This window comes from Eretmochelys imbricata, chromosome 7, assembly GCF_965152235.1.
Source record: "Eretmochelys imbricata isolate rEreImb1 chromosome 7, rEreImb1.hap1, whole genome shotgun sequence".
NCBI lineage: Eukaryota > Metazoa > Chordata > Testudines > Cheloniidae > Eretmochelys > Eretmochelys imbricata.
Window position 1 is genome coordinate 85116388 of NC_135578.1, and position 24453 is coordinate 85140840.

Below are 24453 nucleotides of genomic sequence, written 5' to 3' on the forward strand. Positions count from 1 at the left end.
AGTGGTCAAGACCTCAGTTTAAATCTCATCCAACAGAGGGCACCTCCATTGTCCATTCACTGGCTGGTGGGGCTCAGAGGGAAGAGTAACACCCACTGAATCGGCAGCCCCACTTGCTGGGTTTCCTCGGGGGTACAAAGGTTCTGTTTCCACATAAGAATCAAGTAATTGGTGCAGAACACGTCTCACAAAGGGCTTCAGTTCAGAGCCACAGGACTTTCTATTAGGACCTTTCCTGGAAAAGTCAGCAGCTCTTTAAAAAGTGAGCACAACCAAGAAATAAAGTTACCTTCATCAACTGGCTGATTATCTTCCCAGCTCTTGATATAGTCATCCTAGTGAAGGAAGAGAGAACAGCTTAGTCAACAGCACATGCCAAATATCAAAATCCAAATGCTCAGAATTACGAGCCTGATCAATGTTTAAGGTAACACTGGCCTGGGGATGTAACAACAATGCCTTCCTCACGGCTGGGACTCTAGCAGAGGGCTACACATGTGGTTACAAAGACATTGCAAAAATTCATATTGTGTTTGTTTATTCTTATTATTCTCTGCATTGCTGGTGATGGGAATTTGGTCCTCTTGGAAACAGTAAGGCCTAGTTCTCTCTCTCTCTCTCTCACACACACACACACACACGCACACACAGCTCTGCTAACATTCCTGACCTCTATCACACAAAACCTTGTTTGCCTCACACACACAGAGCTCTGCAGATCCACCGCTCAACAGTGAGATTTTCATACATTCCAGTATCCAGCCTGCTCACACAACTGCGCAGATGGACAATGCAGAGGGATTGCAGGATGTGCATGCTTGTGCCCTCACACCAAAGTCCAGCTGCTAAATCTAATTCCAGGATTGTACTTGCCTTGGTCCTTGGTGTGTTCATTTAATGTCAAACCTCACAAATAGGAAAACTGAAGAACATAAATTCTTGCCTCATTGCAGAAAGGTGCAAATCTTGCTTTGGCACATGGGAGGCAGAAGCAGTCTGATGCCCTAACCTCAAACTGGGGTTAACGGTCTCTAAGGCACCTGTGAAGACCTACAGAGTATCTGCATTTTCCCAATTCACCTGGTGCATTTACACAAACATATTCAACAGGGGGAATCTACAGTTTAGAACGTCAGGGACTTACTGCCCTAACCTCCTTTGTGCAGGGACCTCCGTACACTCATAGTAGTACATTGCTTGCTGCCCCAGCATCATTGCACTGTAAGGGGCCATCAGGTCATGGCTTGGAAGTGGCAGGAAAAGTTATCTGCATCTCAGATGAAGCACAGCTGTTAGAGTGTCAGCATGCTGCTTGGCTAGATTCTATCCCGTTTCTTAAGGTGTTGAACGAGGTACAATTCTTGGGAAGAAAAAACACACATCCTTTGTCTCTGACTCCCTCATCCTGAAAAGTGATTGATCATTTGTGATGGCTCAGCACTGAGGTCCCTCACTGCTTCTCCACGCTCCCCAGCCCATCCATGACAGCAGCCTCTGTCCACACCAAGCAAAAGGGCAGTAGAATCTTTCCACAGATTTCCAGGGAAAAGCAACACTACTATTAAGGCAAGGAAATGGAGAATAAAGGATAAAAGTCAGATGTGCAATAAAAATAAGAAAATTAAAGGAATAATACCAGACCCAATAGGTCTAAAGTTCATGTTTTGTGGGGGGTGAAGCTGAGGTGCAGAGATTAAGCGACTTGCCTAGTGTCACACAGCAAGTCAGAAGATCTGGGAATAGAACCCAGGAGTCCTGACCAGGGGCACTACCTGGGTCTCAAGAGGGAGGGTGGGGATGGGCCTTACTGGATTTGATCCTGAGCCTCAAAGTTAAATTGCTGGGCAAGATGGATGCTTTTCTGTGCCAACCCCCTAATCAGCACCAGTGCCCTCTGGTGGCCTGATTTGGCCCTTCACTCTGGCCGGACACCTGTGACTGAGCCAGCCTGGCCCTGCCTTGCACCACCTCAGGCATTACTAGGAAGTTCCAGCAGAGTTCAGGCTTCTAGTGGGGCCTGCACAGTAAAAAAGGCCTGGCAGTGGCAACACTGTTGCCCAGGCCACCACCACCTCTCCCGGGACCAGCACCCCTTGAGCCAGCAACTTGGTATCCCCCTCCCACACGGACAGTGTGTGGGGAGCCCTGGAGAGGCAGTGCCATTCCTGACTGCTGGCAGCGGTACCAGCCCAAGCTCCTGCGCCCTGATGTTCTCTGTGGGCAGGGGGGCAAAGACCTGCTGGCTCAGTACTGCGCTGCCTCTGAGGCCCCAGCAGTACTACCAGCTGGGGGACAACATTTTACCTCATGTGTCGGGCAAAGCCTTCCCAGTCCTCTCTCTATCCCCACCTTCTGGTGCCCCTCGTCCTGACTTGCAGTACCCTGCTCTAGCCACACTTCCTCCCCATGCTGTACAACGGTTAAATGTCAATCCTTCCCTTGTGTCTTGACAGTCTCCAGATTTGGAAAGTTACCAACAGTTAACAGCCCCATCACAATCACTGGAGCTGTTCTCCTTTAACAGGGGTAGTCAACAGGTGGACCGTGGGCCAAATCCAGACCCCCAGATGCTTTTGAACAGACTGCAAACATCTTTCTATTTATTTATTATCATTATTGTTATTATTTTCTCTGGAGTCTGGACCTTGGCTATACCTTGACCAAGAAATGTGGACCTTGACAAAAAATAATTGATTACCCCGGCCTTTAATATGTTATATACACAGAATCAAATGCAGAGAATACAAAAACACAAGGGAAGGGAGGGGTTTAATCTTTAAATGAATCCAGGCCCTGGAAGAGAGTACTGATGTGCATCTCATTTGTAATGTCAGCACTAGAATGGGTTTCTCCTTGCAGGTCTCTTACCTTTGCCATCCATGAACAAACATTCTTGAAAGACTCTCTGAAGTGCCCTGATGGCCTGTGTTAATTTACAGTAGATCATACACTCCACACCCTTTGAACAACTGTGTTGTTGACTGTCCCTTCCAGCAAGGAAATTCAGTTTCCGGTACTAGGAGTTCACTACCCTGTAGAATGCTCTTCTTTGAGAGGTCCGTCTTGAACTGTCTGGGCTTATTTAGATTATTAACTCTTTGAGGCAGGAACAGGGTCTTCCTAGACTTTTATACACTGCTGAGCACTGTCGATGCTTAATATGTAACAACAATCCTCTCTGATAGACGCTGTTTCAATTCCATCAGTAGTGCCCTCCATCTTGTGGTGTTGATTACATATACAGTTTCTCAGGATGAAATTCACTACTGCGCAGAGGGCCAGCAGCAGGCTTGCGCATCATTTCATTCCCACTTAAGTGGTCCTCTGCATGGGGGTCAATACAAATATGTGCATATGTATAGGCACACCCTCACATATACACCCACGCAACCACATACATAGAGCCCTGTGCAGATACAAAATTTGAATCCACATCCATCCATGATCCACAAAAATGGTCCACAGATATCCGCAGATTTGCAGGGCTCTACACAGACACACACTCATCCTGGCCATACTTCGTGCAACATGCAACTGTTCAAATCAACTCAAAATATTCTTCTGATAAACTAAAACTAGAGGGAGGGAGCTGGGGTGGAGAACACAGAGAACATAACACAGATGCCCTGTAAAGATTAAATGAAACCATATTCAAAAATCAATACTAACCTCCACTTCCTGGGAATTCAGCCCACAGCAGAAGAGGAGATGAAAAAACAAAAGGAGAGAGAGAAGAGAACACACATGAAATATACCGACACTGCCAGAGCTCAAACTGCAAGAAAGGGCTGGGTTTATGATCACACAGACAGTATTTCTTTGTTTAAATTCCCTGAAAAGTCATAATTCATTTCCTCCAAGTGATGTGTTTTTATAAAGACTCCTCCAATGCATCTTTTCTTGCTTTCCTACTTTGCATTTATTAAATCGTACTTCTGTCACAATGGCAACAATGGAATTTGATTGCAAGGAACAAAAGTTAAGGCAAAGGCTGATAATTCAGGGCTTTGCGTAAGCTGCGGCACTGCTCCCAACACTTCATGGTTAGCCCTGGGACAGAAACAGTGATGTTTCAGCAGATGGATGTAATGTTTCACACAGCAGATTTCACAGTAATATAAGTACCTTTCTATTGTTCTGCAGTCTCTCTGAAATAAAATAACGTCAAACAAAAAAAATTATGACGTATTTGCAGGCAATGAAATCCTGACTGCTCTCCTGTTATGCCAACTCCCTTCTCATACACCCAGGAAGGGACATTTTAGAATATAGGGGAGGGGGACGGTATCATTAAGAGGCTTGGCAGTGACCAATATTCTATTGCAAGAGACTTCTTTTACTGATTTAAGCCAAATTACTGCTGTCACAGGATGTTACTTGGCTCCTGGTAAAATGGATGTCCCTGCCCCTTTGGTCACAGCTGTTCTCTTTAGCGCACCATCCACAGCTCCAGTGTTAATCTTCCATTCTGACATGCCCAAGAGCCCTGGGGGCTGATATCAGCCATACCACATGTCATATCAGCAGCTGCAGCTCAGTTCAGGAGAAGAGCTGGCTCCTATGTAGGCTTCACATTTATCCCAAATGGGAAGAAAGCCAAGAGAAGTCCTATATTTCTACAAAATGGACTTGGGGGATGCCACCCTCTCGTAGAGCCTCTAAGCAAGGGGCTGATGCTAGAGAAGCTCTTGCTAGTGCACTTGGACAGGGCTGAGCAAAACAAGGCTGTGATAAGACATGGCATCCTACGCAACTCCAGCCTTTGAAGGTCACAGATTGGTAACAACATATTCTCTAGATGAACTATCTGTCAGCAATTTGTAAGGGAGAGATTAGGTATAGGTCTTTAGCTCAGCCCATCTCTGGGACATCTACATCCCTAGTGAACCATGAACCCACCATACAGGTACATCACAAAAGGACTTCCTGAGCTGCCTTCAGTAATGATGATGCAGGAACTGTATGATGCAGTTGGGTCCTATAAGAATACTGCAGCTGTCAGGAGCATGCCGTCACCTGGGGCTTCTCATTACTGCTTCAAAGCCCAGATGCAGGGGTTCTGCCAGGCAAACTGGCAAATTTCTATCCCTACCAACCCACAGTCATCTACACAGTCTCCAAGTGTTTCACTGCCCCATACATAGTGCTCCCTTAAATGACTAGTTGTCTGGTAGAGTCAGCCCTGCTATTTCCTCTGCCTCTTACAGAGACAAATATATTACAATAGAATCGTAGAATATCAAGGTTGGAAGGGACCTCAGGAGGTCATCTAGTCCAACCCCCTGCTCAAACCAGGACCAATCCCCAATTTTTGTCCCAGTCCCTAAATGGCCCCCTCAAGGATTGAACTCACAACCCTGAGTTTAGCAGGCCAATGCTCAAACCACTGACCTACCCCTCCCCTCCCTTGTAGTCAGACCTGGCAGAACCCAGTATCAAATTCAGGAGCTACACGAGTCAACTCCGTGCAGTGCAAGGCCATCAAATACCTGAACTACATACCTTTAAAACTGCTTAAAAAAATTCCTCATTCCCTCCAGCCATTCTGCTAGTAGAATATTTGCATCTTTACACTGGCTTCATTTTCTCTCTCAATAGTTTAAATGAGACTACTGAGTGACCTCTGTGTCTCTAACACACACACACACGTACGTTGCTATAATTGAACATGCACACACAGAGATGCAGACACTATCTGTCCCAGTTTCCTTTTCCTTGTCTTGCTAAAAAGACTCAGGCTGTTTGTTCTGATAGCTCAGACAATGCACAGTTTCTCAGTACAGAACCCCAACCTTTCTGGATAACAGAACTTTACTTTCTGAAAGGTTCAAAAACGAGCAAAAAAAAAAGGACCCCTTTAAGGGAGATTAGCATGGGCAGTGTGGTCCCAGGTTGGGTCCTAAATCCGTAAGGTTTCAAATAGCACTATATCTGTCTAGTGAGACTAGCAGCAGGCATACAATTATAGGACACCTCCTAACAGGAAACCTAACAGGAAACCTGCCCCTTTGTTCAGTCTCTAAAGGAACCATCCATCTCTACAGTTTCCTGCTTGAGGGACTCTCTTCCAAGCCTGCAAGCACCTCTTAAATGACTCCTCTTCTTACTTTCCCAGTATTATTTATCTCCCTCGTTAAGCCTCAAACCACTTCCTCCTCCTCCTCCTGATGCTGGCAGGTTTCCACACAGCTGGAATCTTGGACTAAGAGAGCTGGATTGACGCAGCCATGCTGCGATAGGCTCAAAGGCATTGTGTGTCCCATCTGCCAACGGCGCTCTTTGTGGGGATGGCAATACAGAGCAGAGGCAGGACAAAACCATTGTCTTTTCTACTGAACACACTAAGGACTTCCAGCCCTTTCCACTCCCACTGCGAGCATGTTCAATGACCCCAATCTGCCGAGCACACAAAGCATAACAAACAGTGCCCCTCTCACCAAAGGAAACGGCACATCATCAGACGTGGCACACTGCCACCCTGCAGGAGCTCTGCCAAGCGAGCAAATGGACTTCTTTGAGAAGCCGGTGGCTTGCTGCATTGTGGAGCCAGCTGCTCTCTCAGGGTCACTCGCTGAGGTGGGACTGGAAATGGCTCTCGGAAAGGCTGAATCAGCAGGAGCCTTTTTGGAAAGACAGTGTGTCTCTGAGCCAGTATTGAGCAGTGCCCTGCACTGATACAGGAAGGCAAGAGGATGCAGTCAAGGGCAGGCTGAGTGCCATCTGCATCACAGCGATGGCTGCAGTGCTGCCAGGGTGATATGCTGCAGAGGCCAGCTTCGTGGCTGCTGTGACAGTGCAGCATGTTATCATGGGGGAGACATGGGATAAGCCCTCTCAAAGCACCCTCTGTATCACCACCAACCATGAGAAGACACCACCGATGTAAGCTGAGCAGGGCACAGGCCCAGAAAGAATCCAACTGCTGCATGCAGCCTGACACAAACACTTTCCTATATTGGGGGAGGGAGCTTCACCATCCTCTGAAGCATCAGGCATTGGTTTCTGCCAGAGAAAGGGGATGGGCCAGTAGTCGAAGCAAGTCTGTGTGCACATGTGTAATAAATTAATCAATGGTGGTTCATTAATACCCCAAGCACACCTTCTTGTAATTGTTCTGTACCAGGCTTATTAGTAAATTGTCAGAAAGAGAAAATGGACAACTTCTGATTTAATAGCAGAGAAGGGAAAAGAGCCCTCACCCAGGTAGATGGGGTGAGCTGGAGAAAGGGAAGGGAGCACTCACTGTCAGCTGGATGGGATGGGGAAGGAATGCTCACTCTCTAATGCCTGAACAGGGAGGGGAGGGAGAGCCCACACTTTCCTGAATTATCCCTGAGGCTGGCACTGTCAGGGGGACAAGAACTTTTCCCTGTGAACATTAAACAACGAACACACAAGTGTCCAGTGCATCACACAGCTCCCCGCACTTAAATCCATTTTTCACAGGTGTAATTTCACACATGGATTTCAGTGGAGTAGGTCCCAATTTATTCCAACACACAAGAGAAGAATCTGGGCCCTTGACCACTTTCCTCTCCTCTCCCTCCATCTGTATAGCCTCCACCTTCTCTTGTCCCTCCATACAATCCGGGACAGTATTGGTGCCAGTGTCATCTTCTCCTCTGCAGCTCCAGATGTTGGGAGTGGCCTCCTGCAATTCCACCTGTCCTTGACTCTCCTTCTTCATCTGGATGTGAAATCCTGCATCTAATGTCTCTCTCCCCTACCTCAGAATTTCTCTCTCTTTTTGCTATTGGCAATTACACCTCTCTGCAGCTTTGTTATTTAACTCTGCACACAGCTTTAGGAAGCATTTTTCATGGAAGATGCTATACACAATAAAGCAGTAACATACTATGTGCACGTTGGAAAGTCCCCAAAACCAAGTCTCTTTCAAATGCCATCACTAAGCTCATGCTGCAGGGGATTTAATCAGTCCCTGCCTAGTTCTTGTGGAGGTTTATTTTCAGACTGTACAAGATTATTTAAATAAAACCTGTGATCCAGCACTTTTGTTTGTGTCACATTCTATGGTTGGGAGGGGGAAGGATTGTTGACAGTGTAGGTCACTTGAGACAGCAGCTCCCTCAGGAGCTGAAAACACAGAAAAGAGACTGTGCCTGATCTCGTGCTATGGAAGGGAAGTCTGGAACCAGAACAAAGGCCATGGAGAGAATGCTGGGAATGCTCACTGCCTCCTCCAATCCAGAAGCCTCACATTCAGGACCTCAGAAGAGTTAAAAAAAAAATTTCTCCACATGGCAAAGTTAAAAAGAAAACCCCTTGATTTGTTAGTACATAGCAAAACATCAAATGCTTCTAATGCTCCCCTACTGTAAACAAAAAGAGTTTGAGAAAACGATGTCCTATTTCAGAGAATGGGGAGCAAAATATTCTATCACAATAAGAGCTAGAGGAGAAGAGAGGAAATAAAAACAGGAAAGTAGAGAAGATAAATGGTGAATGGGAGATCAGAAGAGAGGAGAGAAATAAGCAGAATAAGATATTCCCTCACTGGGTGTGGGCTCTCTCTTGCCAATGGATCTATCACATCCTAAGTCATGCCCAGGGCAACGCAGATATTGTTCCAGATGTATCAGCAATGACATCACATCCAGCTGTGCTCATTTGGCACACCGCAGCTGCCATTTATGTGTGCTACCTTCCAGAGGCAGACAGACTTTGTAGGGGCACAGGCCAATTATCTACATGTGTTAGACACAGAAAGATGGAAAGGAGACAGAAATCCACTCATTACCCCTCACTGCCCCATTATTTATCCTCACTCCACGAGTCGCAGGTGGAGGGGTATCCCTTCAGTAGCTGTTTTGCTGGGCATTTTCTTTGTGACACTGGTCAGAGTAGAAACAATAGCCACCTATCCAACCTGGGATAACTGATGAACTACAAGAGCCTACTGAGCCTTTGAGAACGTGGGGCAAGTAGCCATTAGCTTCCTCTACTTGAATTTCCCTTTACGGGAATGTCAGAGAGCGAGCTCAGACAAGAAGCTCTGACCTTGAGTTTCTTGAGAGTGGAAGGTAATGGCCACAGCACAGACACTGTTGGGGGACCCCTTTTCTTAGGAGTGCAGCAGGCTTTTTTTTGGACAATCCCTACACCCCCTCAGGACAGAATGGCTGACTAATGCCACTACACTGTCCAGCATCACTGAGGAGCTGTCCAGCTAGGCACCTCCTGAAGAAGCACAGCACTCAGACAGAATGGGAGGAGATTCTGGAAGGGGAGTTTGGAGTCACTTTTCCCAACTCAGAAAGGTGAAGGGTGGGCAGCAAAAAGAGGGAATGTTTTCCAGCAGATACCAATAGATGTGGTTAATTGCAACAGCCCATATACTCCCCAGGGATGTACTGTAGCATGCAGACCAGGTGACAGAGTGAGCCAGTGCTGCAGTATCACGTTGAAGCAGCTATTTGCTTGCATCCATTCCATTTTGTATTACTGATCTGAGATCAGCTCTATCCCTGCTACTCCTCCCAGCAGCTGAGCTGTTTAGTGCCATTGGTAAAGTGCATTCAGTAGTTCTGATAAATGCACACACAGCTCTGACCATAAGCCTCTCGTGCGGTGATGGATTCTGAATAGCATGATTATACTTCCTAAGGAGATTCCTGCATTTCCTTTCAAATGGTCTTAAAAGTTCTGCCACTTCGGTGCCAGAACATGCATTTATTACGCACTGCGTCCTCTTAACAACCAAACATGGCGCCACCACAGGAGGGAGCCAAGATCGATAATGGCATACAGAGCCTTTCACCCCCTAGTCACTGGTTCAAATCCACTCCAATTCAGTAGTGACCAGCTGCCAGACGATGTGTCCTTTGTGAAAAGACCATGTGGTTCCAGTGCAGTTCCTGATTCACAGTGCTCCATGTCTTAAAGTGATAGCCTCAGCTCAGAGGTGGAAACTGAACTATCCTCTCACCCTCAGCAGTGGTGCCTGCCGCTCAGGGTTGAGGCACATTAGCAAGGCAGCATGTGGAAGGTTGCTCTGCTGCTCTCCCTGTTCCATGGAGGAACAGAAGATTTCAGTCGCCTGTGGCTGTCCAGCCAGCACCTTTCACCAGCATGTCTGTTCAACAGAGATATCCTGGTTACAACACAGGGAAGGGACAGGGACCTGGGGGTTACCACCACCCTCCAATTTCATGTTCTTCCCATGATGGAAATAAAGGGTGAAAATCAAACCTATCAAATGTTTAAAAGAAGAAGCTTGCTGGGCCATGAGTCCTTTTTCCTGTCAGCTGCTCCTGTCCTGGAACGAGGCCCAGGCAATACTCACTCACCTGTCTTCATTCAACACACTCCTACCCGCTGGGCCTGGTTGAGGAAAGGGCAGTTTTTGTTTAGACTTTGGACAAAGTAACAATCCAGCTTGACTTGTGGGGGCCCACCTGAAATAGCTCTCCCCCACCCCATCCCAGGAGGACCCTTTTCTAACCCCTCCCTTCATGCCTACAGACAGTGACTCGGGGCTTCCTTCCAGTTCCTGGTCTGCTGGATATTCCTTGACTGGGTGCAACGGAAATCACAGTGGGTTCTGCCACACACGCCTTGCCAGATCAAATCGCAGTTTCCATTATTACCTTTTTAAATTAAGTAAATGCCATCTTCTTGGGATTCTTTGCATTTCATAAGACACTTAACAGCAGCTTCCAAGAACAGCGAAGACTGACAGTTAGAGAAGAGACACACAGAAAAGAGGCTCCTTAGTACCTCATTTTTAATGCTGAAAAGATTTTTTTAGCAATTACTCAGACAGTAATCTAGGAATTACTCAGACAGTGATATCTGTAGATGCAAAGGAGACTGGCTTGCTGGCCCATATTGATTGGTCTAGGTGTGGACAAGTATATTGTTTTCCCAGCCCTCTTCTGCTTTATCTACACCCTTTTCAGTGGCTCTGACTATCAGGGGGACTACTTGGGGCTTCAAGGGCCCAGGGATGGAGTGGGCTGCATCTAACTAAACAGCAATTCTGCAGCCAACAAAGAAGGGGGGCAGGGGTGGGCCTTACCATGAAGTTGAATTGCTGGGTGGGGTTGGTGCTTTTCTGTGCCAACCCCCTGGTGGCCAGGCTGGGTCCATCACTTCAGCCAGATGCCTGGGACTGAGCCTGCCTTGCCCATGAATTACTAGGAAGTGGTGGTGGAGTTTGGGCACCTGAGTGGGGCCTGCACAGCCTGTGCCATTTAAAAGGCCTAAGAGTGGCAATGCCGTTGCCAGGCTACCACCACCTCTCCCCAGAACCAGCACCCCGAGAGCCACTTCCTTGGTATCCCCCACTCATACACAGCCAGCTCCTCAGCACCCTCCTCCCCCGCAGGCAGCATGTGGGGAGCCCAGGAGAAGCAGCACTACCCCTGCCAGCCAGCAGCAGTTGCAGCCCCAGCTCCTCTGCCGCTGCCATTCTCTATGGACACGGGGAGAAGACCCGCTGGCTTGGCACTAAGCTGTCTCTGAGGCTGCTGCAGCAGCACTACCAGACGAGGGACAACATTTTACCAAATGTCTTGGGAGCTGGGGGGAGTGGGCAGGGGGCTTTGCCCCTCTCTGCTCCCATATTGTGGCACTCCTGCTACTGTATTTCTGCTCTTCCTCTCACTAACATTGCAGCCCCTCATCCAGGACAATTACCCCTTGATGTAGCCTAATATAGACAGACAAGGACACCATGCAACATTATTGGCCTCCCTGGAGCATTAGTAGCCTCTGGTTACATAACATCCTCAGGGGAGTGGGGGAGGAAGGCAATCCCTGGACTGCCAGAACTCACACATAGTAGCTGCTGCTACAGGCTTCCTTGCTGTCAAAATTCCCAAGATTGGTATGTTGCTGGCAGTTCAACCTTTTCCCCCATTGCAGCTTACAAGCCAAAGCTGTGCCAGTGTAGATCACACCAAAATACACGCACTGTCGGTACCAAGCTCTCACATACAACACCTGACATTTCTACAGCACCTTTCATCCCAAAGGACCTTGAAGTGCTTCACAGATTCCATACAAAGAGATCACTTTACCCACCACTTAAATGCAGCCTCCACTCAGGTGGAAATTTGTCAGGCAGACTGCATCAGCAGCAATGCACAAGTGTTTATGATTTTGGCTGCTTCTCTTCTTAGACCAGGAGATTGGAGGAGCGGTGTGAAAAGGAAATAACAAAACCCCATTCAGTCTAGGCACTCTGCCCTACTGAGGGAGGGCCCTAAGAACAGATTAGTGGAACCTACATTATAAAACCACCATTATTCTTTTTAAAAGGAAGGTTGGGCTCCTTTTTTAAAAAAAAAAATCCCTTGTTTATTTGCAGTTCTAAGGAGGTGAAAAGGAATTATGCAGAAGAGCAGGAACCTCAACCCCATCCTGTCGGGATAAACAGTCTAGATCTAGAATGCAACATTTATGTTTAAGATGAAATCAAAGGTTTATTTATTGTGGTGCTGACTAGGACTGCAGAGAAATCAGCTGCTGTATTGTGCTGGTGAAGCATATCTCTGTATTGATAGACTGCTGCTCAGTCACAAGGAGAGACATGCCTTTGATGTACTCATTTATCAGGTTATCAACTCAAAACAAACATTTCAACATTCAACTATTGCTGGCATCCAGGAGATTAAGGAAAGGAAAACACCGCAGGGGAGACAAAGAAGGGTAGCTACAAAGCAAAATGCCATGGAGTTTGCTCAACTCCCTTCCGTCTCACCTTTGCAAGGGGAAAACTGCCCAGTTGTTGCTCTCAATTGTCAGCTAATTGCTGGACACTCAGAAATGCAATAAGAAATGTTTCACAAATAATTATGTAACTTACACAGACGAAGAGCCTATAAAGTCCAACCTGGTCAGTCTACACTTGGTCTGACGGGATGGGAGTCTTGGGGTACCCAAAAAGTCTTCAGTGGTGCTTAGCACTACAATAAGTGATGGATTCTACCACCTGGCTGCAGCAGGATGAGCACACACACCCCATACATCTCCTTTGCAGGTGTGCTTCCAGATGGACAGGGGGAGGCTGGCAGAGGAGGTGACTGAAAGATCTAGGGTGCTGTGTTATATTGAACACTCACTGTCTCTACACTGGAACAGTTAGCTTGGAAATCAGCTCTGCTGTTGGTTAGTCAGAAGGAAAATAGAGTTTGGCAGCCAATTGCTATCAATTAGTTATTAATCCACAAGCCTCTCAGAAGCAACCTAAAATTGGGTGCACAGTCGTATACCATAGTGCTCGCACATGCTGAGATCATAAGACTCCTGCACATCTTTTACTTTTCCCTCCTCCTCACTAAATATATTATTTTAAAATAATAGGTACAGAAGCTCCCCAGCAAAAAAAATAATGGAGCAGTTTGTAGACTGGATGGTTCAAGGATCAGTAACGAGCAACAGAGCCTTTCTCCTCTAGCTCAGCTGAGTTTCCAGTCATGGCCAGATCAGTAATGACTGAAAGCCATTAACAATAGAGGTCTGTTAGTGGCCTATTTAAAACTAGCTGGTAGCTCTCTCCAATTTCTGATGGACAATCATAGTCATTAGATAGATGAGATCACAACTAGTATCCCTGGGGCAGCCTTAACACAGATGCTATGGACTCAGTGGGCCTGAAGGCTGAAATACTGTCTCACTTTACAGGCACTCTCTCTAACACAGGTCTGAGGCACGCTAGGAAGAGAGAGGTGTAGGGGAAGCCTGCACTCGAACTGCCCCCTGCATTATCCACTCTATGGATGAACAGGCCAGGGCTCCTCAACATTTTCAGGCAACTGTCCCAATGTATAGCACAAGTTTTGGACTGGTATCAAGCAATAACTGCTGGTGCCTCTCACCACTTGTGCACACTATAACCCTTCTTGAATGTTTGGCTGCTCCAAACCACAGACTCATGATGACAAGATGGGGGTTTGTACCAGTCCATTATGGTACATGACTCAATGGGTAGGAGCCAACAGCAGTACACCAGGTCCCAGCAGAGAAGTTCATCACAGAAGTAGGGGGCATAGGGTACCATTCACAAAAGCCTGAATTACCAGCTCTGCTGGTATACACCTAACAGAGGATTCAGGCCACCAAGGATATCAATCCAGCACCTTCAAACTAGCGCCAGGGTCACTTTAACGCCACCTCCTCCCGCCCCCCCCCCACACACACAGGGAACAAGCTATTGATTCTGTTGGTTGGCTGATCATCTGCATATGCTTTAAAATGAGAAGCAGATAAGCGCAGGACAGAGGTGAAAGTAGAGACTTTCATTTATTTCATTACAGTAGCTCAAAAAGCCCTGCACTGCATTAGATAATGATGCTGACATATCATGCAGTCTCAGCAGGGCACTTATTAGTCCTATTTTTTTAAAAAAATCAGGTTTGTTCGGTCTCACTCCAAGGTTCCACACTTCTCTAATCAGTACAACAGGGTATCTGCAACCTCTCTGAATGGATAGAGTCAACACAGCAGTGTCTTGCTGGGGAAAAGCAGATCTTCTTTCTCTGTGCTCTCCTGCGCTCAATTACTGCACGGCTGAGAAAGTGCTTGCTCATTCTGACCCCCTGAAAGAACTATGGGTTAGGAGCCCTGGCAACACAAAGATGGAGCAAGATCTAAACCTCCGAAGAATCATGAAACAACATTAACGGTAACAAAAGAGGACAGCAATGGACATGAACACACAGAGTGGCATAGGAAGGGCTCCAAGCATCCAGAGGACAAACCATTTTAAGTATTATTCATGCTGGCTTTTCAGGGAAAGACCTTTTAGAAGTTCTGTCAAGCTCTGTGTAAGAGGAAAGCCAACAGTTTATTAATTCTGACACACAGAGTGCCCTGAAACAGCACACTGCACTTGACTGAAAGGAGTATTTGGAAAGAGTGCGGGAAGGGGGAAGAGAGAGAGATTAAAGGAAAATAGAGTAAATAAAGAAAAAGGAAGAAAGGAAGAGGCATGAAAGAGAAAGAGAGAAAAAGAAATTAAGTGACAGAAAAAAAAAAGTAAGAAGAGTGATGAATAATACAAAGGACATGCTGGACAGAGATAAGAGTAAAAAACAAAAGGCAATAAAAAACAAAACACATAACCCCCAAATATCCTGGAAGCCAAGTGCAAAGAAAGAGCAAAACCCAGGGCAGCACTGACTCACTGCATTAGCTTTCATTGGCCAGATGCAATTCAGTGAAAGGAATTAATGCTGCCTGGTATGTGCTCCCAGCTCATGCACTCTGCTTGAGTGAGGTCACTCTCTCTGCATATCCATTACAGCAGCACTCAAGCACATCAGAGGAAACATGAAGACAGTGACTTTGAGAAGCAAGGTGCACTGCATATCTCAGTGAGCCCCAGACAGACACTGAAAACTTCCTCATCCCCCCATTCATATGAATGAGGGGAGGCAAAAGAAAGGGAAACAGAAAAGATGAGCAGAAGTCTCAACCCAGCCACAGTGGTTGATAATCGCTGTAACATACAACAAATGTCAGTGCACTGCTTGAAAATAGGAGCTGTCTTCCCAAATGGAGAAGAGACGACAGCAATGGCTTTTAAAATGAGATTCTCAGCAGCGTAGTGGGCTGCATTGACAAGTCACATGACTCCCGTTCCCTCTGGTGAAATACATTCACATTGGCAACAGTGGGCCCAATTTTCAGAGGTGCTGAGCAGCTGCAACTCTCAGGAAGCAGCTGGTCCCTTGCATTTCTGGTCAGAAATAATTCTACAATACAAACCATGGCGACGGACGGATGGGATGGAGGGATGGCCAGATCTGTATTTCTCATCCCTTTCATGTTATTAACATGGACGTTTGCATGAAAACTGTCTGTTTCTAAGGCCACTGCAACCCTCCCACAACACCCCCCCCTCAAGTCACTCTGTGCCTCTGTTTACCCATCTTCCCTTATGTGCAGGAAGTTCTTAGGAGAGCTGTGCAAGAACTAGATTGTCTGTTGCATGAAAGTTTAGAGATTTTGAAAAAGGTTTTATTCTGAACCAGAACAAAAACGACTCTAGACATTTTTATGGGAGGGAAAGGAAAGAAAATTTCCATTTTGGGAGACTCAAAATGGAATTTCTCTGCTTGCAGGCTCGTAGTCTGGACAGCAGGCGACCTGGCTCCCCAGTTGGCCAGCTTCCCAGGTTCCTGCTAGGGAAGCAGCCAGACAGGCTGGATGTTGGCATCCTGACAGCCCACCAGGTGGACTGCCAGGGATCCAGGGAGTATCTAGCAGCTAGCTGGGGAGCCAGGGATCCTGAGAGCTGGCCAGCTGCAAAGCCTGGTAGCCTAGAGAGCCCAGTAGCTGGGCAGGCTCCCCACCCAGCCTGCCTGTCAGATATACCACAGAGCCAGGCCACTTGCCTAGTGGGCAGGCAGAGAACCGTGCAGCACAGGGAGCCTATCTGCCAGTTATTGGTTGGTGGGATGGCAGGAAACCATGCAGGCAGGGAGATTTCAGCAAAAATTGACATAACCATCAAGTTCCCTCGAAACATTTTGATTCCGTGGAATCAGCATTTTCGAATGGAAAACTGTTCCGTCCGAAAATTCTCGACCAGTTCTAGTTATTAGTGGAGCCCTGCAACTCTGCGGATATCCACTTTATATCTGCGGATATCCCCATCCACATGTGGATATCCGCAGACCATGTTTGCGGATTGTGGATCAGATGCGAATAGAAATTTTGTACCCGCACAGGGATCTAGTTATTAGGTTTTATCATCATCTGTGAAGTGCTTTGAGAGCCTTGGATGAAAGATGCCATAACAGTGCAGAATATTATTTCGACAGTTTTGGTTTAGTACTTGTATAAGTTACTGTACTTGGTTCCCCTGCCCAGGTATGCAAGGCAGTCTGTACTTAACTGTACATTGTAGTTCGGAGAAACAGAAGCACATGAGCTTCTATTGCTAAATATGGATCAGTTAGATCTATTACCTTTCCTATATTAACATACCACAAATTTAAGTTAAAAAACAAAAGAACCCCTAATGCCCTTGTGTCCATGTCTTAAAAATACAAAGGGACTGAGAATGGATTTACTTCATCTCTCTGTGTCTCAGCTTTCCATATGTAAAATAGGGGTAAGAATAATCCCTTTCTCCCACCTTTTGTCTATTTTGTCTTTTTAGATTGCAAACTCTTTGGAACAGGAATGACCTTGTATCTGTATGTACAGTGCCTGGCACAATGGGACTCCAAGCGTGGAAGGGATCTCTAGGTTCTACTGTAACACAAATAAATAACTAGAAGTAAGAACTATTTATATGCAGAATGTTTGTTAATTTGCCTGGGGGGGCACCTGCTTTGAACAGCCTGACATTGTGATGCTTTTTCACAGCCCTGGGCAACCTCATGGTACAATGTCCCAAAGTTGGGGATGTCCCATGAGCCGCACAAGAGGACAGAAGAATGGAGCGAACCTGAGCCCAAAACAAGCAATATCTTGTGCTAAGGCAGATTCAGGACAGAAGTTACCAATTCTCTACTAGCCAGCAGGCTAAATGAGTTATCAATAATCCCTTCATTTTTTCTTAATTAAGAGGTATTTTTAAAGACAATTCACTGATGGTTTAGTCTTTGTGGCTTCAAACTGTTGCTATGGAAATGAGTTAAGATATCTCAAACAGAGAATTACGGCTTCTCTGTAGTTATTAACAAAAAGAGGGACTAGATGGAGGAACTAATGAGTCTGTTGTGAGCAAACCTTAATACCCCAGTAATTAGAAAAAAAACTAGCTGAAAAGCTAAGGAACTAATAAACGGTTATAATTTGTGGGCTTTATGTCTTAGTCCCCCATCTGTAAAATAGGACTAACATTCCTTTGTCTGCCCTGTCTAGTCTGTAAGTTTGTTAATGGAGGTGTGTCTGTACAGTGCCTAGCACAATGGGGCCCTGATCTTGGTTGAAACCTCTAGGTGTCATAATAAAAATTAATAAAATAATCACCACCACCAACAGAACTGATAGTGAGAGCCTGACTAGTCTCTAGAAGCCAACAATGGGCTCACTGCTGAATATATGGCTGGGCCCAGTGCTGTCTGAGTTACAGGTGTGCTGCTCCCATGGGAGACCAGTTCTACGTGTGCTGCGGACGTATCTAACTCAGTCTCTGGATGGAGGGAGCACCTCACATTGGCCAAGGCATCTTTGCACTAACTAGTTTAGTCAGTGATACTGACAGACTCAAGTAGAGTCCTGGATAGTCCTTCCTGGTGAAAAATATGGCAGCTGTGACGCAAGATCGCCAAAGCCAGAGGGCCAGAAAGCAGGGGAAAATAGGAGGTCACAGAAGACACATTCCTTGTGGTGGGAGGGGTGTATATAAGGCAATAACCTCAAACAGAATTCCCCAAACCCGGGGCCATTCCCGGGGGAAAGGAGTACAGTGAACACCACTGGATACACCAGACACCACTGGATAAACCAGCCATAGGTTCTTATTAGAAACTCAGTCACATTAGCAGTATTTCCAAGCCGTTCTGTGTTTCACTACACTGAGGACTCGTTGTAGCTACCATTTACTAGGAAAGCACTTAAACCTCAATGGAATGAATCCTGGTAAAAATATCTCCATGAACTCTGGATCGCAGTGAAGTTTGAGGCAGGAGGGGCTAGAATGAGAGGTGGCAATGCTATGTTTTGGTACGGCACCTTAGCAGCCAAACACTCCTCCTGCTCTGGTAGCTACCCCATTAGTAAAGCATCTGCTAATCCACCCTTTTCATATCCTCCACATTGCTAAATCTGCAGTGGCCCAGTCGATTTTGGCTTGGAAATGAGCATGGGTACATGCCTGAAGGCTGCAAACAAAGGTTAATGATGACAAATGGCAATATATCAAGCTGTGGGAGGAATAGAGGGATGCCACAGGGGTCAGAGTTAGGTCTAATGATCTGGGAGAGGGGAGTGACAGAATGTTCATTACATGTGTAGACCACATTAAACTGGGAGGGGTTGAGAACACGGAGGACAGAGAACAGATTATTGCAGCTTCTTGGCCAAGATCAAGTATAACATCACATATACACACTGTTTGGGGATGGACTCAATGATCTAATCAGTCTCAGGAGTCTTTGACAGCTATTACCTAATAGCTCATATCTCATGGATCTAAGCCCATGAACCATCCAGTCTCTAAAATGTATCCCCATTAACATAAAGCTCAAGAGGCTATCTCCTCATGACCTATCTTTCTCACAGATAAATCCCAGCTCTGGATCTACATGGGATCCCCTTGCCCTCTCCATCACACTTAATTTTATACTCTTCCAGAAGCCCCTGAGAATCTGAACAGTAGAGTCAATGACGTATGAAATCCCTAGAAAATACCCCATGGGCACACTCCCCCCAATGTCCCTCCCAGCACATATAAGCCGTACAGACCCCAACGTACAAACAAAACACCCCAACACGCAATGAACACACAAACACATAATTCTTTAGGTGGATGCAGAAGGCGTAAGGAATTAACTCTGCATGCTACATCATGTAGTTGGGGAATCCTGCTCCACAATCCCAACAGGGATAGAGCTTGTGCATGGCAGTGACCTCCTTTTGTCCCCACAGAGTTGGGGCTGGAATTTACTGCATTCTCTTTCTCCCCAGCATACCCCATCCTCTCTAACCCAGAGTCTCTGCAATGTCTACCTGTTCCTCAATAACTTGTAAAAGAAGGGACCACGACAATATGACACCATCAAGAGAGGAAGCTTTAAATGGAGGATGGCAAACCCAGAGTTAAAGGGGTGAGCTCCTCCCTCTAAACTAGGTTTTCACTTTGGGAAGGTGAGGGGAAGTGCAGGAGAGTCCTCAATCAGTTAGTGCCAGTGAGATTCCCCCTGTGCAAACAGAATGGGGGAACAGAGGAAGACATAGCCCTGAGGCCAAAGGGCTTTAAAACAAGAGCTTTAAAAAAACCCACACAACCAAGCAAAAGCCTGGTTATTGACCAGGTCAAACCTGTCTTAGATCTTGCTTTGCTCACAAGAGGTGATCAGTTGACATCGAAATATGATATGGGTACAGATCACTTTGGTCTCCTTGAACTTGACCATAGAATAGAACGTAACTTCTGCCTTTGCTGTTCTACTAGCCAGATTTGGAAACGAAGGTCTTTCTCAGAGGGCAGTGTGTAGGGAGACTGGTGCCTCCCATCCAGTGCCTAATGGGGCCACCAACAGGACTGGCAGTGGTATCCTCAAGTAATGAAAAATAGTAGAATCTCTTTAAATATGTGATAGTTGATCAAATATGGTGTTTGGGATGGTCTCTGGATCTGCTACAGCATACACTAGTGTCACCTAACACACATAACTGGACATGTCTCTCCACAGCTCTGAGCTGAGGGACTCTGATCCTCCCTCTTTCTTGTTGCCCATTCTTAACACAAAGCTCTCCACATGACTGACATGGCTTTTGGGTTTGTTCCAGCAAATTATTAAATATTTAGTTACTTCTTAACTAGGGCATAGAATATGACTGGGAAACAATGATGTTGCTCTAGAGCAGAGTAAGGACACCGGGAGGAAAATGAAGAGAAAGGAAAAAAGAAAAAAAAACCTTTTCACTTCCCCAGAAAAATTTCACATTTTAGGCAGGAATGTGCTGATGAGGTGACTGGCACCATCAGTGGGGTATTTGTTTGCTTTTGTAAATTACGTAAATGTTGCCTTATCAGTGTAATTGGCTTCAGCCCCAGCCCAAATGTCCACACTGCAATTTTATAGCCCCACAGTCTGACCCCCAAGAGCCCAAATCAGCTGCTACAAGCCAGCCAAGGGGGTTTATTGCAGTGTAGGCATACCCTGCCAGTTCTGATGGTATTTATTTATTACACCTTTCTCTGGGAACTAGACATAGGCCACCAGTTCATTTCACACAGCCTCCTAAACAGCTATTAACTGGTAACTTTCAGTCACTACAGACCTGGTATGGATATTGGCCAGTGACCTAAATGGGAAGGGTTCTATATTTCATTGATACCCTGGGTACATCTACACTGGGGTTGGGGAGAAATAATTTCCAGCTTGAGCAGACATACCCATGCTAGCTCTGAGCAAGCTAGCATGCTAAAAACAGTACTGTAACCGTGGTGGCATGGGTGATAGGACAGGCTAGCCACTCCAAGTATGATCCTGTCCAAGACCCTAGGTATGTACTCAAAACAGCTACCCCATTGCAGCTACACTGCTATTCCAGGTGAGATGTGTGGCTTAATATATTACTCTTTGTGTCATGAACCAAATACCATAAAACATACCAGATGCATAATGTAGCCAAGTCAAAGCTGCTGTAGAAATCTTCATCTGCTGCCAAGCTGACTTTCTACGATTTCTAGCTGTGCACCCTCTATGCAGCATTAATGTTATTATATCGTGTACCTTATTAAGACTATCAGAATAATACATTGTATAATAAGTTATAAGAACTGGGCCATTTAGTCATTGAACATTTTGACGGGTTAAAAAATGGTCATGATAGATTGTGCCATAACCCTCCTACGAAAGTAAAAGTGCAAACACAAAGAGCTATAGTCTGTGCCTGAGGTCACCATTGACAACTGACAGCTTTCCCCGGGCTGGCTAACTTCACAATTTCACCAAAACTCCCTCAGGAAGAGTCAGCTGTCTTTCCCATTGTCTCCCACTGGGGACATGGTTTTGTGGCCTGACTGGGGGCTCACTTGAGCTCCCTTTTATGTGCTGACATTTTTATACACACAAATTGTGAGTTGGCACAGCTCCTCCGGCTTCAACAGCACTGAGCAGGTTTACATGACATCAGCTGAGGATCTGGCCCAAAGACTTCCCTAGACAGTTTTCTTTATAAAAGTCCATCTCACATATACTATAATTATAATAAAAGCAACATAACTAATTTTAATAGGATACTGTGACTGCAATGTCAGAAAATCCCACAAATTAAGGTTTCTCCTGTAAAATTATCCCAGACTGTGGACGAGATGATGTTGCAAGAGAGACCTTAACTTTTAGAATTTTCTGACTCTTAGAGGCTTAATTTTGAAAGTGTTAGGATGTTTTGCATTTAGTATAACTTTCTTTTTAGTATTGGGGAGAGGCAAACCAGTGCTGTTTAGCTTATTTTACAAGTTTCACAGGCTGCAACAGTGGAGACTTCAAAGCACAGTTATCTGGCTTGAGCAATTTACAGTCTCTGCAGACCTCATGTTTTTAACAGAGATTCACTGCAATGGTTACAATATCCTGACATCCACTCATAGAATCACAGAATCATAGACTTCAAGGTGCAGAGAACCTCCAGCAAGTGACCTGTGCCCTACGCTGCAGAGGAAGGCGAATAACCCCCAGGGCCTCTGCCAATCTGCCCTGGAGGAAAATTCCTTCCCGACCCCAAATATGGTGATCAGCTAAACCCTGAGCATATGGGCAAGACTCACCAGCCAGACACCCAGGAAAGAATTCTGTAGTAATTCAGATCCCACCCCATCTAACATCCCATCACAGGCTACTGGGCATATCTACCGCTAATAGTTGAAGATCAATTAATTGCCAAAATTAGGCTATCCCATCATACCATCCCCTCCATAAACTTATCAAGCTTAGTCTTGAAGCCAGATATGTCTTTTGCCCCCACTGCTTCCCTTGGAAGGCTGTTCCAGACCTTCACTCCCCTGATGGTTAGAAACCTTCGTCTAATTTCAAGTCCAAACTTCCTGATGGCGAGTTTATATCCATTTGTTCTTGTGTCCACATTGGTACTGAGCTTAAATAATTCTTCTCCTTCCGTGGTATTTATCCCTCTGATATATTTACTCTATATACTTACACACCCAGGTTTAAAGGGGAAGGGACGTTAGACCATAGGCAGAGCTATACATCTATGCTGGCCTCTGTGCTTACACACAAGTCTCTGTCCCTGTGTGTGCAGGCAGGAGTGTGACTTTCCAAGCTTAACTAAGGCAGACATGACTGATATGACCAACAGAACATTAAAATCTTCATTTAACCTAATCTTAATGAAGGGGTGGAGTGTCTGTATGGACATTTAATTGCCAGGACTAGGGAGTCCACATTCCTTTACACTGACATCCTGTCACAAGAGATAATAGGCTGTGAGTCCCTGGTAGAACTTCTGGGGCTCAGCCCTGGCATCATTGCAAAACTGCACTCGAGGTCACAGTTCAGCAGCGATATGGGCATCACTTGGGTTTTAAATTCCAATCGGAACAAACACCATGAAATAGAGTATTAGAATCAGACCACCATGGCACAGTGATTTTTTTCTTCTCTAGCTCATATTCCCATGCAGAGAAAACATGTGTCCTGGTGCAGTGAAAATCAACACTGGTGAAGCATTCTCCCTCCTTAAAATCCAGAAGTAGAAAGAAATGAACAATGGTAAAGCAGTGAGAATGCTGATCTTGGGCAGTGGAATGGAATTTATCTTGGTCTGACAAAGCAGTATTTTTATCTCAATCAATAGCTTTCATTCTCATGTCATGATTAGTAATACTGCAGCGTTTGGCAGCTCCATGCAGGTGTGGCTTTCTGATGATGCATAGCCTCCGAGAACCAGCCTAGATCAGCACAGCCGCCCCAGAGAGAGAGAGAGAGAGCGTGCGAGAGAGAGAGACTGCACAATAACAAATACCGCAAAACAATTTCCCAAACAACTGCAAGAACAATTGAGTTGTTCTAGCCATGCTGCGGGGAAAACAAGAGGAAGGATTTTTCACTGCCAGATAATTGTGTTTCCTTTCATTCTATATCTCATCTCCACTTTAGTTTGCATCTTACACTAGAGGACAAGAGCACAGTATACCAGCTAACTTAGTTAGAATTTCTCTGCTATTTAAATAGCTAATTGTGACTCATTGGGTACAGTATTTCTCAACAGAAATAAATTCCAAAGGGCTTGCTTATTAATCCAGGCTACCTACCAGGATTATTGAAAATTTTATCAGAGCTTCGTTTAGGCCTTGGGCATAGCACAGTGTGATTTCAACTGCTGCCTAAGCAACTTTAAAAAGCAAAAATAGACATGTATGCACAGACACACAAAAACGAACACCTGTCCTCCCAAGTATGCAGACACACATATTCAATACATAGGCATCTACTCCTGTGCAACCATGTTTGCCAGTGCATACAAATGTCACCAGTTTAGCTTGCTTTCCCTGTACACACAGAAGCACAAAAATATTATGCTGGTAACAGGGGACTGCAACCACTGCTCTCAAAATGCGTCCTCCTCCTCCCCAACAACCCTGAATTGGCCCTACTGCCCAGACTCTTGTTGGACAAATTAATATATTTTGCAAAGAACAGGATGCTAAGGATATGCTCAGACTTCATCTCAGTGCATCCAAGCCCTAATGCATCAAGGGCTGTGAAGCGACTCCAGACTGCCCTTCTGATTTCCCTGAGGACCCCAAAGATATAAAATTGAATTGGGCACCTCTTCCCACAT

At 45.7% G+C, this 24453-nt stretch overlaps 1 protein-coding gene across 1 annotated transcript in view; it reads right to left on the bottom strand.

The window, feature by feature from the left end:
- SPOCK2 (SPARC (osteonectin), cwcv and kazal like domains proteoglycan 2) overlaps positions 1–24453 on the bottom strand; it is a 61375-nt gene that overhangs the window by 31924 nt on the left and 4998 nt on the right. Inside the window, exons 2-3 of the mRNA XM_077822015.1 lie at positions 3670–3678; positions 290–335 (exon numbers count right to left, since the gene is read on the bottom strand). Of these exons, the coding sequence (XP_077678141.1) occupies positions 290–335; positions 3670–3678 (55 nt within the window). The remainder of the gene's footprint in view (positions 1–289; positions 336–3669; positions 3679–24453) is intronic.